Below are 15,487 nucleotides of genomic sequence, written 5' to 3'. Positions count from 1 at the left end.
GGCTGTTGCCGGGCAACAGAGACACTATATTGTCCCCTGTCACCTGTGCCCCGTGCCCATTTGGTCACTGGCCGTGGTGGGATCACTTGCCGTGGTGGGATCACTGTGGTGGTGGACTCATTTTGGCAGTTGGATCACTTTTGGTGGTGGGATCGCTGTTGGTGGTTGCATCACTTTTGGTGGTGAGATCACTTCTGGTGGTTGCAGCGCTTTTGGTGGTGTAATCGCTTTTGGTGGTTGAACCGCTTTTGGTGGTGGGATCACTTCTGGTGGTTGCATCACTTTTGGTGGTGGAATCGCTTTTGGTGGTTGAACCGCTTTTGGTGGTTTGATCACTTTCGGCACTTGGATTGCTTTGGTGACTGGATCACTTCCATCGCTCGGATTGCTTTCGGAACTTGGATCTGTTTTGGTGACTGATCGCTTTCTGTGGCAAGAAGGAGCAGGAGAAAGGCTGCTGTCTGTCCATCCCTCCAAGATCACCTCCGGACAGAAAAGCTCCTGTCTCCCTACTTCGGGTTCAGTGTTTTCAGGCAGAACAGCAGCGATGTCCACACGCAGTCTGTTGGAGATGCTGGACGCTGCCATCGGGACACCCCAAGTTGGGGTTGTGGATTTGGTGGCGCTGCACAAGCTGCTGAAAGCCATGATCATCGGGCAGCCGGACCAGCAGGAGCTGTCCGTCCTGGAGCCAGGGCAGAGCCCGACCCCCAGCTTAGGGAAGGACAAGGTCACGAAGGAACAGCCTGGCCAGGAAGAGAAGGAGAGAGACATCTGCAAGGTAGAACCTCTTGCTGGTCCCTGGGTGCTCCCCCACGAGACGCCCCCTCCTCTGGGCTCCGCGCTGCCCTTGTGCCGCCCTCAGCCCAAGGGCTGGGTTAAGCCCGAGCTCCTGCAGCAGAGCACAGCGGGGTCCAGGTCCCCAGGGACCCTCCCCTGGGCTCACCCCGACACCCGCTCTCCCAGAAAAGGGCTTCGCTCCAGGATCTCTGGGAGGAGATCAACAAGTTTAAGGAGGTGCAGTCCGGCCTGGCAGAAGACATGCGGGAGATGCAGGAGGCGCATGTCGGCCTGGCAGAGGACATGCGGGCGATGCAGGAGGCGCATTCCGGCCTGGCAGAGGACATCCAGGAGATCCAGGAGACGCTTGGCCTGGTGGGTGTCCCCTGGTGCCCCAGCAGGGAGCTGAGCCCTCGTCCCCTCCCCGCTTCTCTCCCTGTCAGCCTGCGCCCCTGCTCTGTGGCCATCGTTGTCACCAGCGTGGAGGGCAGCAGGAGGGAAGAGTGGGAAGGGTGTCCCAGGAGTTGCTAAGGCACTTTTGAACTAGAGAGCCCTCAAAACAGAACCATGGGTGGGGAAGGAGGGGAGATAAAGCTCTGCTCATGGAATTCCGCCGCGGCCCCCAGGCACAGCCCTGCCCAGCGTCTCTGTGCCTCCTGCCCCATTCATTTGGGGATTCTCTTTAAATCCCGCTCCCACATCTGAACGGGTGTCCCTGTCCTCACCCAGCTCCAGGGGAAGCCCCAGGACGCTGCCGGGCTGCGCAGGGACAGGCGGCGGCTGCGTCCCCGCTCCCTCAGGGACACCAGCCCTCCTGCCTCGGGGCACAGCCTGTGGGTTCGGGGTGCTGGGCAGTGATGCTGGGGGTCCCATCCCTGGGGATTCCATCCCCCCGGCTCCATGGCCGGGCTGACCCCGTGATGCCTTTGCATTTGGGCTCTCATGTGGAACACGACTTTATCCCCGTGAGATGGTGGTTTGGGGACAGGGACTGGGGACATGGCGGGGGGTTCTGGGGTCTGTCCTCATGGCTGCCCAGCTGCCAGTAACCCTGCTGCCCTTTGCATCTTCTTCCCAGGAGGGCGCTGGGGGCCAGCCTGCCCCCGCCGAGCCCACCCAGGTGGCCACGGACAGCCAGACCAGGAAGAGCTCAGCACTGGGGCCGAAGCGACGTGGGACACAGCCTGGGATGGAGACCAGCAAGGGGACTGCAGGGTCTGGCTCCCCGGGGATGCAAGCAGGGACACAGGGGGAACCAGTGACCCCTGTGAAGTTGTCAGGCACTCCCTCTGACCACATGAGGTCTACTGATGCCAATGTCACCAGCCCGGGGATGCAGCCAGGATCACGGGGCAGCCAGGCCAGCACCCGCCTGGGAAGACAGCCAGGGGCCCCTGACACCCAGACCAGCACCTTGGGGAAACAGCCAGGATCACCTGGGACCCACACCACCACCCCTGGGGTGCAGCCTGGGTCCTCCAGCTCCCAAACCACCATCCCAGGGGATGCCGAAGAGCGGGCCATGCCCTGGCGCTCCTCGGGCTCCACCATCATCTCCAGCTATGAGTCGGAGATGCGAGAGGTTCTCTCCCAGGTTGGGCAGCTCGGCAACGTCTGCACTGGTCTGAAGGAGGAGGTGGAGCAGCTGAAATCTGCAAAAGCAGAACGCGCGGATCTTGAGAACGTGCGCCGGCTCTTCCCGGAGGGAGGTGAGAGCACGGGGGGGCTGGCGGGGGTTGTTTGGTGTGGGGACACCCTGGCTCAGGGGCTCGTCATGCTCAGAGCCTGGCCCCAAGGCTGAGACCCCCTCACCGACAGCACATCCCCTTGCACCATGTCCCTCTAGGCCGGCAGAGCATCACCAGCATCCTGGCCGACCTCAAGTGCCAGATGTCGTTCCTGCAAGACATGGCCAGGGCCCTCCACGGGCAGGAGGAGAAGGTGAGCCGGCAGCAGTCCCCGAGGGGCTGCGGGGATGGCAGTTTGGGCAGGGAGGGGGCAGCCGAAGGGTCCCCGTGCTGGAATGACACAATGGGCTGTGCCCTCACTGCCCCCACTGCCGTTCGCAGATCAGCAAGGTGGAGGATGATCCCAGAAAGATGAGGGGGGCTGGAGCCGGCCGGAAAGCAGACGGCAGCGCCCAGATGACCCAACAGCCACGGTAAAAGGATGGGAGAGGGTTTCCTACCTCGCAGGGCTGCGAGGGAACCTGGGGTCTGAGAGCATCCCAGTTTGGGGGGCAGGGGACACTCCCAGAAACGCTAAGCCTGCCCCTGCCCCCGTCTCGCTGGCCAGGCCCAAGGGACAGAAGGTCAAGGCAGAGCGGAAGGAGTTGGGGAAGCAGCAGGAGCCGACTCAGGCCGAGCTGGAACACCTTGCGGCCGAGTACGTGAATCTGTTGGTGATGGAGACAGCGCAGCAGCTGCAGGCAGAGGTGAGGCCCGGGGGCAGCACTCCCAACCATGGCTGGCTCAGGGGGAGCCCTGGCGGGGTCCCGGCCACGGCCCCTGGCTCGATGGGGTCATGGAGCCTCCACGGCACCTGCGCTTGTGGGCCGCATCCAGCCCGGCTCAGAGCTGATTCCTCCTCCCCTGCCAGCAGGTGGACGAGCCGAGAACGACGGCGCAGAGCGGGGGACACGAGCAGGCAGGGTGCCACGTCTGCAGCCCGGACACCATGGTGCTGCTGGAGAAGCTCCTCCAGCGCTGCGAGAAGCTCGAGGAGCAGGTGGCGTCCCTGGCCTACAAGGCGGGCGGCAAGGTGGACAATTATGAAAAGTGGAGGAGACAGGTAAGGAGATGCAGTGTAGGGGGCTTGAGCTGCTAGGATCCCCCAGGCATTTCTGCTTTGCTGTAACGCGGGGGAGCCCCTGGCTGCCCCCCTAATTGGCTTGTGGGAGTCAGCAGCATGGAAGGGAATTAAAGCCTTGGAGAAAATGTTCTGCTTGCACTGAAAGCCCGTGGCCACCAGCCAAAATACCCTGGGTCTGTCCCTGCGGGGCAGCCACCCTCCTTGCTCAGCACCGCCTTGTCCTCTTAGTCCCTGCAGCAGGACGAGCAGCTCAAGTGCCTCCAGGCCAGCATCATGCAGCTCCAAAAGGACTATGAGAAGTTCAGCTCGGGCCTTGCAAACCTCCAGCAGGATCGCCAGCAGGAGCAGAATGACATCAAGGTGAGTGTCTGTAACCCGCAGGCAGAGCCCAGGCTGGGACCCCAAGGGATCTGTCCCCCTGCCACCCTGCTCACAGCCCTGCACAGCTTCCCGATGCCTTTCCTGGAGGTTTCTGATGGGGTGGGGAGGCAGGGGGTGCTCGGCTGGCCGGGGGTCAGCTCCGACCCTACCGTGGCATCACGGGCTGCTTTTTGCCTGGGAATCGATGAGGTACGGGCTCGAGGGTCCCTGGTGCCAGCCAAGGGTGTCCTGGGCAGGGTGACAAACACCCCTTGTTCCTTGGGTGCCGGCTGACAGAACCAGCCAGGGGGAGGGAGGATTTCCAGCCCGGCTGCGGGTCCTTTGCCAGGTCCCTCTGTGATCCTGAGTCCCTTCGGCTGGTGGGACCAACCCCACGGGGGCGATGGGGTGAACAGATCCACGTAGCCACTTCTCCCTCTCCCGTTGTCCCTCCATCCTGTCTCCAACCGCTCTCCTGTCTTTCCCCATTGCTAGAAGGTAGACAAGGCCGCCCTGGCTGACAAAGTCAGTCGCAGCCAGTTTGAGGCGTGCATGGAGCAGCTGAACAAGGGGATGGAGAAGGTGACGAGCCGGGTGACAGGCCAGGAGCAGGACTGTCAACAGTTCCAGCAAGAGCTCCAAAGGCAGATGGACTGTAAGGTGAGGGCTCGTCCCCTCCATGCAGAACTGGCACCTTGGGGGCCTGGCAGCCTGAGGCAGCATCCTTGCGAGGGTGCCCCCTCCTGGCTGTCCCCCTGGGGACCGCCATGTCCCATCCTGGGGTAGATGGCTGAGGGTGTCACCCGTCCACAGCTGGACCGCCGGGAGCTGGGGGCGTTCCGGCAGCAGCAGGAGGAGCGTTGGAAGAGCCTCAGCAGGCAGCTGCAGAAGGTGCTGCAGCCAGAGCCTGACGATGCCGCTGGGATTAGGAAGTGAGTGCGATGGGGACAGCGGTGGCTTTGGCAGTGCTGGCCCTGTTCCTGCTGGCTGTCCCAGCTCGTGCCGCTGTGGTACCCTGGCGTGGGAGCCGAGTGGGCAGCGCCCCTGGGGATGCTGAGCAAGTGGCTGTGCCTTGTGCTCCTGCCAGCTGCAGCTTCCCAGCGACAGAGGCGGCACAATGAGGGGGCACGTGTGGGAGGAGCCGTCCTGAACCAATCTTGGGGGGTGGGTGCAGAGGCTTTTTGTGGCAGGGGATGGTGTGCAGGTGGGGCTGTGCCCCCCAGGAGCTCCCCAGCCCTTTTCTCCCCTCTCCAGGCAGCTGCTGCCTGGTTTCCATTGCCTGTCCTGCGACCGGCCCGTCAACATGCTGGCGCCTGGACCGTGAGTAACTGCCCCCCGAACAGGGAGCGCCCCCTGACCCCTCCCTGGAATCGAGTGACACATGGGGAGGGGTCACTGCCAGGCACTGAGCACCCCGTGTCCTGTCCCACAGGGAGCGGACGGGCGAGTGCAGGTACCCCACTGTTCCGCGGAGCTGCGGGGGCGCACACACCGTCAGGCCCCCACGCTTCCAGCCCCAACCGCCCAGCATTCCACGGCCATCCCAAGCCAGTGCCCGCAGCCCCAACAAGGTAGGGATGATGGAGGTGGGGAGGGGGATGCTGAGCCTGCGGGGGGATCTGTGTCTCAATTTCCCCACGGAGAGCTGGCTGGGGGAGGGTTGCTGGGGGATGCGGAATGGGGCCCCGTGTTTGGGTCACACGCTCTCCCCTTCCCAGAAGGACGCGATGCAGCTGTTGGGCCAGGACGGCACTGATGGGAACCAACAGAACAAGCAGCCGTCTGTAACGGAGAGCTCTGAGCTGTCCTCAAAGCAAAGGGGGACGCCAAACACCACGACCTCAATGAGCCGGCCAAGTATGGCCCTGTCAGGGCACTGGGGGGCAGAGGACACCCTGCTGTCTGGGGGGATGGGTCTGTGCCCGCAGCTGGGCAGGGTGGGATGGGAGTCTGGGGTCTGGGCTGGGATGTGGGGGCAGCACTGGCTGCTGGGGCAGCCGCTCCTCGTGGTGGAGCTGGAGGGAGCTGGGGGCACATGGGGGGTGGTGCTGGCAGTGTGGGACAACAGCCTGTGTGCTTCAGGGTGGGGGCAGGACCCTGTTTGTGGGTGTCTGTGGCTGACCCTGCCCCTCGCCCCCAGGTACCTCCTCCTCACTGCAGCACCAACCCGCCGCGCCGAAGAACCGATCTGCCTCGTCTCCCGCACGCCTCACCCAGGCACCGAAGCTGCTGGTGCACCTCCTGCCACTCCGCAATAAATCAGTGCCCTGACAGCCGGGCAGGACGGGGGTCCCGGGCCCCGGTCCCACCGCCTCGGGCGCTGAGCAAGCAACAGCTACAATAAACGGCCATGAGCAACCAAGTGCCAGTGTGGTCTGAGTGGAGGGCCCTGGGGCAGGATGGGAGAAAGCCCCCCTGTGTTTGCTTTTTCAGGAGACAAATAAGTGCTAAAAAGGCACTTTGGGGGTGCCCAGGTGGATCCAGTGGTATCCAGACCCCCTCCAGAGGGAGCACTGGGAGCAAACCAGTGGGCACCAGGGCAGAGCCAGCAAAAGCCCATCCTGTACCCCGGGTGGGGCTGAGGTGTCCATGGGCTTAAGAAGCACCCCCTGGGCCTAACTGGGGGGACGGGGTGAGGAGGTAACCAGGCAGCTGTGCAAGATGCCGGGCTGACTGTCGGCAGCCGGGAGAGCAGCAGCAGGAGCCGAGCTGCAAGGCCGGGCAAGGCCGAGCTGTCACAGGAGCTCTGCTTGACAACAGGTTGACCGTGAGCCAGCAATGTCTCCCGTGGTCAAGAGGCCAATGGTACCTGGGCTGCGTGAGTAGGAGTGTGGCCAGCAGGTCAAGGGAGGTGAATCCTCCCCCTCTGCCCTGCACTCGTGAGGCCCCATCTGAGTGGTGTGTCCAGTTCTGGGCACCCCAGTTTAAGAAGGACAAGGAATTACTGGGGAGAGCCCAGCGGTGGCTACAAAGGTGCTGAGGGGTCTGGAGCATTTTGCTTCTGAGGAAATGCTGAGAGAGCTGGGGCTGTTGAGCTGGAGAAGAGAAGCTGAGAGGGATCTGATCAATGGGATCAATATCTCAGGGTGGCTGTCAGAGGATGGACCAGACTCTGTTCAGTGGTGCCCAACGCCAGGGTGAGGGGCAACGGGCACAGACCGAAACACAGGAGGCTCCATCTGAACATGAGCAGAAACTTGTATGCTGGGAGGTGCCAGAGCCATGGCCACCAGGCCTGTGCGTGCTGGGGGCCGGGGGCACGAGGGCGCCCCGTGTCGCGGCCACAGGACGCAGATCGGCGGCGGTTGGTGCGGCCGGTGCCGTTTGTGCGGTTGCTGCGGCCGGTGCCGTTTGTGCTGTTGGTGCGGTCGCTGCGGTTGGTGCCACGACGGGTGCTCCGTCCTGCAGCATCGCGGGAGGTGCTGTTCATCTCAGTGACTTGTGCATTTGGAGACTTCGGCTGACGCCTTGAGCTACTGGAGAGTGTGCAGAGAAGAGCAAGAGAGCTGGTGAGGGGCTGGAGCACAAGTGTGATGGGAGCGGCTGAGGGACCTGTGGGGTTCAGCTGGAGAACAGGAGCTGAGGGGAGCCCTTCTGATCTCTGAACTGCTTGAAAGGAGCTCGGAGCCAGGGGCGTCAGGCTCTGCTCCCCAGGAAGAAGCACCAGGAGCAGAGGAAACGGCCTCAAGTTGCACCAGGGGAGGTTGAGGTTGGATGTGGGGAACAATTTCTTCCCCAAAGGGCTGTGGGGCATTGGAACAGGCTGCCCAGGGCAGTGCTGGAGTCACCAGCCCTGGAGGGGTTTGACATGGGGTAGTGGTGGACTTGGTAGTGTGAGGTTTATGGTTGGACTCAATGATCTTGAGGGTCTTTTCCAACCAGAATACTTTTCTGATTCCGGGTGTGTTTAAGGCTGAGCTGGAGCCTGGTTTTTGAGGGGCTTGGAGAGGTCTGAGCAGCAGGGAGCCAGCCGGGGGGGTGGCAGAGGGACGCAGGTTGAACAGCAAGTGGGGAAATCCTCCTGTCCCTGCAGGTCAGAGTGTGGACGCGACCAAGGATCTTCGGTCCCCCCCTGGGGGTTGACATCGGAGGAATCTGCGGAGACACCCTCTGGAGCAAGGGAAAGCCCGGCTCTTGCGATGGCGATGGCGAGTGTGCCGGGTGCTCAGGCAGGCCTGGGAAATGCCCAGTGCTGCTCTGGCACTGGTTGGGAGGCAGGAGCCATCCCGAGGCAGGAGGGGCTGAGCCCCCTGGTGTCACTGAAGGGGTCACATCTCTCCGCTCCCCCGGGCTTTCAGCTGCCATTTCCCAAGCAGTGCGAGCGGGACGAGGGCGTCGCTGGTGCTGCTGGGGTTCTCGGGAGAAACCTGCCTCTGGCTTGAGTGTGCTGAGACAGTCCAGCTCAGACTGGCTTGGTTTTCTAATGAGGGAATTTGTCTTTCTCCACAGGCTACGCAAGCCAAGAGAGGTTTAAGCAGTAAGTGCACTGGCCTGGTCTCCTTTCACTGTGCGCAGGTGCTTTGGTCTGCTGGGAATGCCTGGGGCGGAGGAGGGGGACACTGGGGTGAGGTGGCAGCCCTGGCTACCGCAATGGTCACCATCCTTGTGTGGAAGGTGCAGCTCCGTGAGAAGCCGGCGAATCCCCCCGTGGAGTGCCCAGGCCAGGGCTATGCCCGTGTCCATCATCCTGATCTCTCCCTGTGTGTTTCCAGTTGAACCCCGTTTTACAGCCGGTGGGAGAGCCTTGAAGACCAGCGCGCGGGTCACCAAGGAGTGAGTGCCTTTCAGATCTCCGCGTGCTCCCCACGTCCTCCTGACCTGCCCCCTCCTCAGCTTCTGCACCCGCTCCCTGCCCCGACAGGTTGCTTGCAGAGGTTTGCAACGTCCCTGGAGAGAACAAGGCAGCTGCAGGGGTGAGCCCAAACGTGGGGAGAGAGCCTGGATGTCCTGAGGGCTGGGACTGAGCTCTGTGGCATCACTGGCAGGAGCAAAAAGCCAGGAGAGGGGAGTGGGTGGCTGGTGGGAGACGGGCTTCCAGGTACCGAGGATGGAGCAAAGCCCGGGGGCACCCACTGCTGCAGCCCAGCCTTCCTGGGTGTGCTTCGGCTCCAGCGTCGTAGGAAGAGCCCTCACCCAAAGCAATGGCCTTGGGTGTTCCTGACACTTCTCCCAGAGGCAGCAGCAGGATCTCAGCACAGGACTCAGGGCTCAGAGCGTTTCAAGTACCGAAATCCCCCCGTCTCAGCCCCCGTGCGCTGCAGCCGCGGCCCCCAGCACCAGCCTCCCAAGGGAGAAGCAGTGCTGAGGCATCCGCTGCACTCGCCCTGTGCCCGTCCTCATCCTCTTGCTTTCCAGGACAAGGACGACCGGGACTGGGATTTCCTGAGGACATCGAAACCCAGTGCTGGCCCACAGAAGATGCCTGTAAAACGTGGCACTGAGTGCAGCTCTGAGACAACAGCAGAACAGAGCAGCAGGAAAGGTAAGCAGGTTGCTGGATGCCTCCTCCTGGTAAGAAAGGAATCGGCAGCCTGGCTGAGTTTGTGTGAGGTCCCAGCTGATGAAATGGAAAGCCACCCAGTCCCATCTCTGATTAAGCAGTGTGGTCATTTCTAGAGCAGCTTGATAACGGGGTTGGTTGTGCCACAGCTCAGGGAGTGCCCCAGGTTACAGAACTGGCCTTTCCTTTCTGGGAAGGGAGGCTCAGATCTTCCCTTGGGCCTCACCCGGCCTGTTGTGCACCGTGCCAAAGGACAACAAGTTTTTGTGGTCAGGATTTGGGTGGCTGTAGCATCCCCGGTCCACGGCAAAGCCCAGCTGGGGCACTTCTGGGAGGGCTGTGTTACAGGCACTCGCCTCTCTTGTTCCTGCAGCAGGGACGCTCATGGGTCTGATAGTCACCTCAAATGGCCTTTGCCCCGATAAATCCACTCTGGACACCAGTAGCAGCTGGTGGGTTGGGGCAAGAGCCAGGGTGTGTTTAGAGCAGGGCCTTTGGGTGAAGAGGGGCTGGAACAATCTGATTGGAAACTTGCAAAGCTCAAGAAGCTCCTGGTGTTGCCGGAGCTGGAAACCCCAGTGTCAGTGAACCCCAGCCATGTCCCAGCAGTGGATGCAGGGGCGCAGAGCAGGCAGTGGCGCGTTGCCGCTTTGTCACTTGCTGTGAGGTTCAGTCACGGAAAAGACATTGAAAAAGGACTTTGTAAATGGTCCAGGGAGAGAAGAGCAGGTAGGGCTGCTTTGATCTCTTGTTGTTTAAAAAACCAAACCCCACCCTGCTCAAACCTCCTCCCAGGGGAGATCCCATCCCCAGAGCTGCCCCCACGCCAGACGCCCCTGCGCACCGTGGCCCCGGTCCAGAGGAAGAAGACGTCGATGTTTGAAGATGCTGAAGACGACGACCTGTTGCATGTGCTGAGACGTGGCAAAGGCCCAAAAAAAGAGTAAGGGCAGTGAGGAGGCGATGGCAGTAACGCAGGGGGTGGGCTGAGTGTTGAGCTGGTGCCACCGTGCTGGGGGGGGATGCCGGAGTTTCTGCCCGTGGGTCCCAGCAAGGGGCAAGAGCAGCTGGTTTGGCAGAGAAGAGCCAGAGCAGCCTGGCCAGGCTGTGTGAGGAGGGACAGCCCTGCCTCTGGGAGAAACCATCTGCCACCGTGTCCCCACAGAGCGGAGCTCCGGCCAGCGCGCTCCACGCTGGACGGCTTGTTCGGACGAGGCTCCGCGGCCAAAGTCCTGGAAAAGCCAGGTACGGGAGAGCATAGGGAGTGCAAAGTGGATAAAAAGTCCCAGAAGTAGCCAGGTGAGCCCAGCCAGGGACGTTGGGCAGGTCTGCAGAGGTGACAGCATTGGCTTGGGCTAGCGAGCTTGATTTCTCGTGGCCTTGCAGGGGAAATGCCCTTTGTGTCGGGCTGAGCAGGGCGGTCAAGGGGCTCTGGGTCAGCGGGGCGGAAGGCGGCTCATGCACAAGGGTTGTGCTCTGCCCTCGAGGCAGCCTGCGAGGAGGAGGAGGAGGAGGGGAGGGCTGGTGTCTTTGCAGCAGCTGCTCCTCTGGGCGCTGACTCAAGGCTCCTTGTCTGAACAGAGGAGGAAGGGCGCGGGGACAAGAAGGAGCTTGTCTTCGGAGAGTACAAGCCCTCGATGGGCTCCAGGCCCGCGGTCCAGCTGGCGGTGGGGCAGTTGGTGAGGTACGGTGCTGTGCGTGTGTCTGGAGCGTCGCTGTCCCTGAGGCGGAGCAGGCAGGTCCCCGGGTCCCCTCGCAGGCAGGTCTGCAACTGCTTCTCCTTCCTCAGGTTTTCTGCCAACAGCAGCAGCGAAACAAACCCAGAGCCCCGCTCCACACCTCGTCCTCCCCGCAGACGGAACCCCGTGCGGAGGAGAAGGGCCGGAGTCGACTGGCTGGGCTGGGAGGATGAGGATTTCATGGAGCCCCCCAGCCAGTCCAGGGCTGCAGAGGAGGCAGCGCCTAAACCCGACCCAATGGACTGGATGATCGATGCTTTGGCTCCCAGCAGAGCTGAAGAACAGGCCAAGGCACAGGAGATAAAGGCCGAGACTATGGAGACCCAGCAGAAGAAAGCCAAGCCCTCTGAGACTGAGGAGAAAAAGGCTGAGCCCTCGGAGGCGCAAGAGAAAAAGAACAAACCCTCGGAGGCCCAAGACACAGAGGCTGAGCCCTCAGAGACTGCGGGCGAAGGGCCGGGTCCCCGCTCTCCCGGCAGGTAAAGGCCCGGTCAATGGCCGCAGCACTCCCGTCTGCTCCACGTGTGGCTGCTGCAGCAGCAGCTCTCAGCAGCGCTTGCCTCAGATTGACCCAATTCGTGTTAAGCACTTTCTGGTATCCAGTTGGGTAATGCCGCGGGTCTTTGTCCCGCTGATCCAGCCCACAGTCCCATTCCCCTTGGCAGGTTCAGACTTGTGCTGTCCCAATGGGGCTCAGAAGGGAATTGCAGCCCCCGTGCCTGGAGCGGTGGGCAGGGGGTGTGAGGTGGGGGTGCCCGGGGAAGGGGGCAGATGCAGCCAGGGGAGCACCAAGAACGGAGCTGTTGGGGTCTCTGCTCCCTCGGCAGCCAAAAGGCTGAATCCTGCCTTTCACCTGCGAGGCAGGAACTGGCGTTGAGGAGGGATCTTGTCTTTCGTGGCCTCCTCGGCTTGACCACATCGGGTGCTTTTTTCTTGCAGCCAGCTGGCCGCCTCCCCAGCAGCATTGGACTGTCGGGCAGAGCTGCTGAGCGCCCAGGCCCGTGTGGCAGAGCTGGAGAGCCAGGTGAGCCCCAGCGCCTGCTGGATGGGGCCCATGGGTGACCCAGGGGGAGGAGAAGGGGCCATGTCTGCTCCTAACAGCATCAGGGTGACGGGAAAGAGGAAGAACCTCCCTGTGCTGAGATGCCAGCAACGGCCACCGACTGCTGCTGTGGGGGTTCTGTCCCTTTGCCACCACATCCCCAATCAGGACACCGCACTGCGCAGCAGCAGCAGAGGGCTAAGGGCTCAGAATGCAGAGAGCGAAGCAGCCCCTGCCTCCATTTCCCCAGGTGCACAGCAACACCGATCGCTGCTAAATCCCCATGTGCCCCTTTGGGTGCAGAGTGCCAGGTACCTGAAGGAAAGCAACACTTGTTCGGTGCTGTGACCCCTCACGGGCTCTCTCCCGGCAGGAACTCAGTGACCATAATGAAGGACAACTACGGGCAGCAGGTGGAGATGCTGCGGCGGCAGAACGAGCAGCTGGTGGCTCAGCTGCGGCAGGAGCGGCAGGACACGGCGCGGGATCGGGCAGAGCTGCTGGCGCAGCACCAGCTGGACCTGGAGCAGCTGTGGGAGCAGCACCGGCTGGAGCTGCAGCAGCTGCGGGAGCTGCAGGGGTGAGAGCGGCACGAGCGGCACATGGTGCCGGTGCCCCTGGTCTGGGTGAAGGAACCAGGGGATGGTTTGGGGAGACAGTGAAAGGAGAATGGAGAGTCCAGAAGCGCTGGATTGAGGGCAGCCCAGTGGCTTTTGGAGTGGGGATTTGCTTTGCAGGCAGACACAGGGAGATTTGGCTGGAGACATCATTCTGAGGGAATGCGTTGCCTTTTGAAAGATGCTGAACCCCATGTTTTCTCTCCCCCAGATCCCTTTTATTCAGAACAATGACTTTGGGCCAATGAGAAATCTGATTTTGGTATAGAAGCCCATAACCCCCAGATGTGGTCCATCTCAGATGGGGATGGCAGCCCGTGGGACGCCCCGTGACAGACCAGCCTGCCAGCTCAGCTCCTGGGACCTGATTCTCAGCCCCACGACCGAGCCTCTTCCACGGTGCCCGTCATGGGGAGCACCAGTTTGTAACAGCCCGTGGTGGGCTCCTTCCCCGTGTCCTGCAGGGAATCTGTCGCAAGAAACACGAGGAGCAGCTCCAGCACGTGATGTGGCTGAAAGAGCGAGAGATGGATGTGCTGACCGGCACTATTTCACACACCAGGTACCGACAGCCCGTGTCGTACCCCCACGTTGATCGCTGGCCGCGGTGTTCCCTGACCTCCGGGGAACCAGGCCCGGAGCACAGGAGGAACAGGGGCCATCCTCTCTCCCACCCGCTGCCCCCAGGGATGCTGAGCTGTTGTGTAGTGTCTGTCTGTGCTCCCCGAAGCAGCAGCTGCATCTTCCTACTGCTCTGCTCTGATCCCGAGAGGTTCGGGGCAGGGCTGCCCGGCCCATGGCCCGGCACACGTCCTCCTCTCCTTCGCAGTGATCCTTCCCCTGTGGGTCTTGCTCAGACTGCGAGGTTCTGGGCTCTGTAGGAGCATGGGGAGGGGTCCCCTTCATGGGGGACCACGGCACGAGGGAGGCTTTGGGAAAACATGGAAAAGAAGCTGAGATTTTAGTTGATACTGGAACGTTTGATTTGGTTTTGAATCAGGCATTGATACCATTAGATGAAGATTTTGTACCTGTGGTGGGAGCTACTGGCCAAGAAGACAAAGCTTTCTGCAACAGCCAATCCAATAGAAACTGGAGAAACAAATTGGAATTCCTAAGTTCTTATCTAAGCCCGGGTCTTCAAAACCGTAACGGAGACGAGACTTAGGAAAACAGTTGCAAGCAATAATAACATACAAACAAGGTGAAGTGACAAAATGGAATTCCTAAGTTCTTATCTACGCCTGGGTCTCCAAAACCGCTAGGAGATGAGACTTAGGAAAACAATTGCAAGCAATAATAACATTCAAAGAAAGTGAAGTGACATTCAAGATAAAAGAGCAGCCACAGAAACCAAAGAAGACCGTATGCAATGCACTGCAAGTTTGCTGAATTTGGTGAGATGCAGTGGGTATCGAGCTTCACAACAGAAAGCCCAGCTGATCCAGCACCAAGTGACTTATCTGGGATTCGAGATCTCCGGAGGGCACCGGAGCTGGGGATGGAGCGACAAGAAGCTGTTCGCCGGACACCAGAACCTGCAGCGGTAAAAGAGCTCCGGGCGTTTCTTAGAATGACACGTTGGTGCAGACTTCTTGTTTATAATTATGGACTTTGAGTAAAGCCTTTCTATGAACCGTGAAACAAAAGGACTTCCAAGTTGAATTGGACAAGAGAAGCATCTGAGGGCATCTGCACAACTAAACAAAGAACCTGGGTCTCCCAGATATCACCAAGCCATTGGAGTTATGCTCACACAAAAGGCAAAGCGTTGCTCTGCGTGTTCTAGCACAGCAATTAAGAGCTCAGAACCGAGCGGCTGCTGCTTCCCTAAGCAATCAGATGCAGTGAGCCAAGGCTGGCCTGGATGTCGTGGAGCTGTGGCAGCTCTTGGACTCGCTGTACAGGAAGCTCCTGAGTTCACCGTGGGACAGAAAACGACTGTGTAAGTGTCCCATACAGTCCCAACCGTACTGGAACAAAAAGGCACCCATGGGTTATCTCCCTTGAGATTCCTGAATACCAGGCGGTACTGGTGGAACTGGATGATGTGAATGTTGTCGTTACCAACACTGTCACTGCAGCCCCTTTCCTCAGTGGGTCTGTTTCAGAGCCTGTGGTCCAGGATTGCTTGGAAACAATGGGAGCTGTTTCCTCCAGCAGACGGGATTTAATGGAACAGGCGCTGGAAGACGCCGAAGACTCCTGGTTCACTGATGGAAGCAGCTTTGTAAAGCAAGGAGTAGATAGAGCTGGGGATGCCCTAACAACTACCCACGAGGTAATCGAAGGCAAACCTTTGTCTCCTGGGACTTCTGCCCGGACAGCTGCACGTACACGAGCTTTAAAATTATCCAATGAGAAGAAGATTAATATTTGGACAGATTCCAAGTGTGCTTTGGGAGTGGTGCGTGCCCATGGAGCATTTGAGAAGGGCCACATTTATTAACAGCACAAGGAGAAGAGATTAAATGTGATACTCCAGTTGTTGGAAGCTGTGCTGTTACTAGGAAAGTTGTCACCATGCATTTCAAGGAGCATCAAGAAGGAGACACTGATCAGGAAATTGGAAATAAATTGGCAGCTCATACTGCGAGATGAGCTGCTGGGAAGAGAGAAATGAGAGGGATGTCTCTGA

General features: G+C 60.5%; 1 protein-coding gene, 1 long non-coding RNA gene and 1 pseudogene across 2 annotated transcripts; all 3 read left to right on the top strand.

Moving 5' to 3' along the window:
- Positions 1 to 547: 547 nt before the first annotated feature.
- Positions 548 to 4,908, top strand: LOC139829327 (glutamine-rich protein 2-like). Its single transcript, XM_071816365.1, has 10 exons — positions 548 to 776; positions 884 to 1,155; positions 1,859 to 2,489; positions 2,627 to 2,721; positions 2,850 to 2,941; positions 3,076 to 3,214; positions 3,379 to 3,570; positions 3,820 to 3,951; positions 4,447 to 4,611; positions 4,765 to 4,908. The coding sequence occupies exons 1-10, from the start codon at positions 548 to 550 to the stop codon at positions 4,885 to 4,887; spliced, it is 2,070 nt and encodes a 689-aa protein (XP_071672466.1). The 3' UTR covers positions 4,888 to 4,908.
- A 450-nt stretch (positions 4,909 to 5,358) lies between these two features.
- LOC136109732 (uncharacterized) lies at positions 5,359 to 6,313 on the top strand. Its single transcript, XR_010652534.2, has 3 exons — positions 5,359 to 5,522; positions 5,670 to 5,808; positions 6,092 to 6,313. It is a non-coding gene; the product is annotated as an uncharacterized lncRNA (long non-coding RNA).
- Positions 6,314 to 8,090: 1,777 nt separating this feature from the next.
- Positions 8,091 to 14,092, top strand: LOC136109478 (fas-binding factor 1 homolog; annotated as a pseudogene).
- Positions 14,093 to 15,487: the final 1,395 nt, after the last annotated feature.

This window comes from Patagioenas fasciata, chromosome 18 (genome assembly GCF_037038585.1).
Source record: "Patagioenas fasciata isolate bPatFas1 chromosome 18, bPatFas1.hap1, whole genome shotgun sequence".
Classification (NCBI taxonomy): Eukaryota; Metazoa; Chordata; class Aves; order Columbiformes; family Columbidae; genus Patagioenas; species Patagioenas fasciata.
This window is presented reverse-complemented; position numbering and strand designations above follow the sequence as displayed.

Bases quoted from the DNA above. Each gene is read 5' to 3' on its own strand.
- LOC139829327 (XM_071816365.1), top strand. From the start codon at position 548: ATGTCCACACGCAGTCTGTTGGAGATGCTGGACGCTGCCATCGGGACA. The intron at 3,215-3,378 runs GTGAGGCCCGGG...CTCCCCTGCCAG, and splicing joins CGCAGCAGCTGCAGGCAGAG to CAGGTGGACGAGCCGAGAAC. The intron at 4,612-4,764 runs GTGAGGGCTCGT...ACCCGTCCACAG, and splicing joins AAAGGCAGATGGACTGTAAG to CTGGACCGCCGGGAGCTGGG.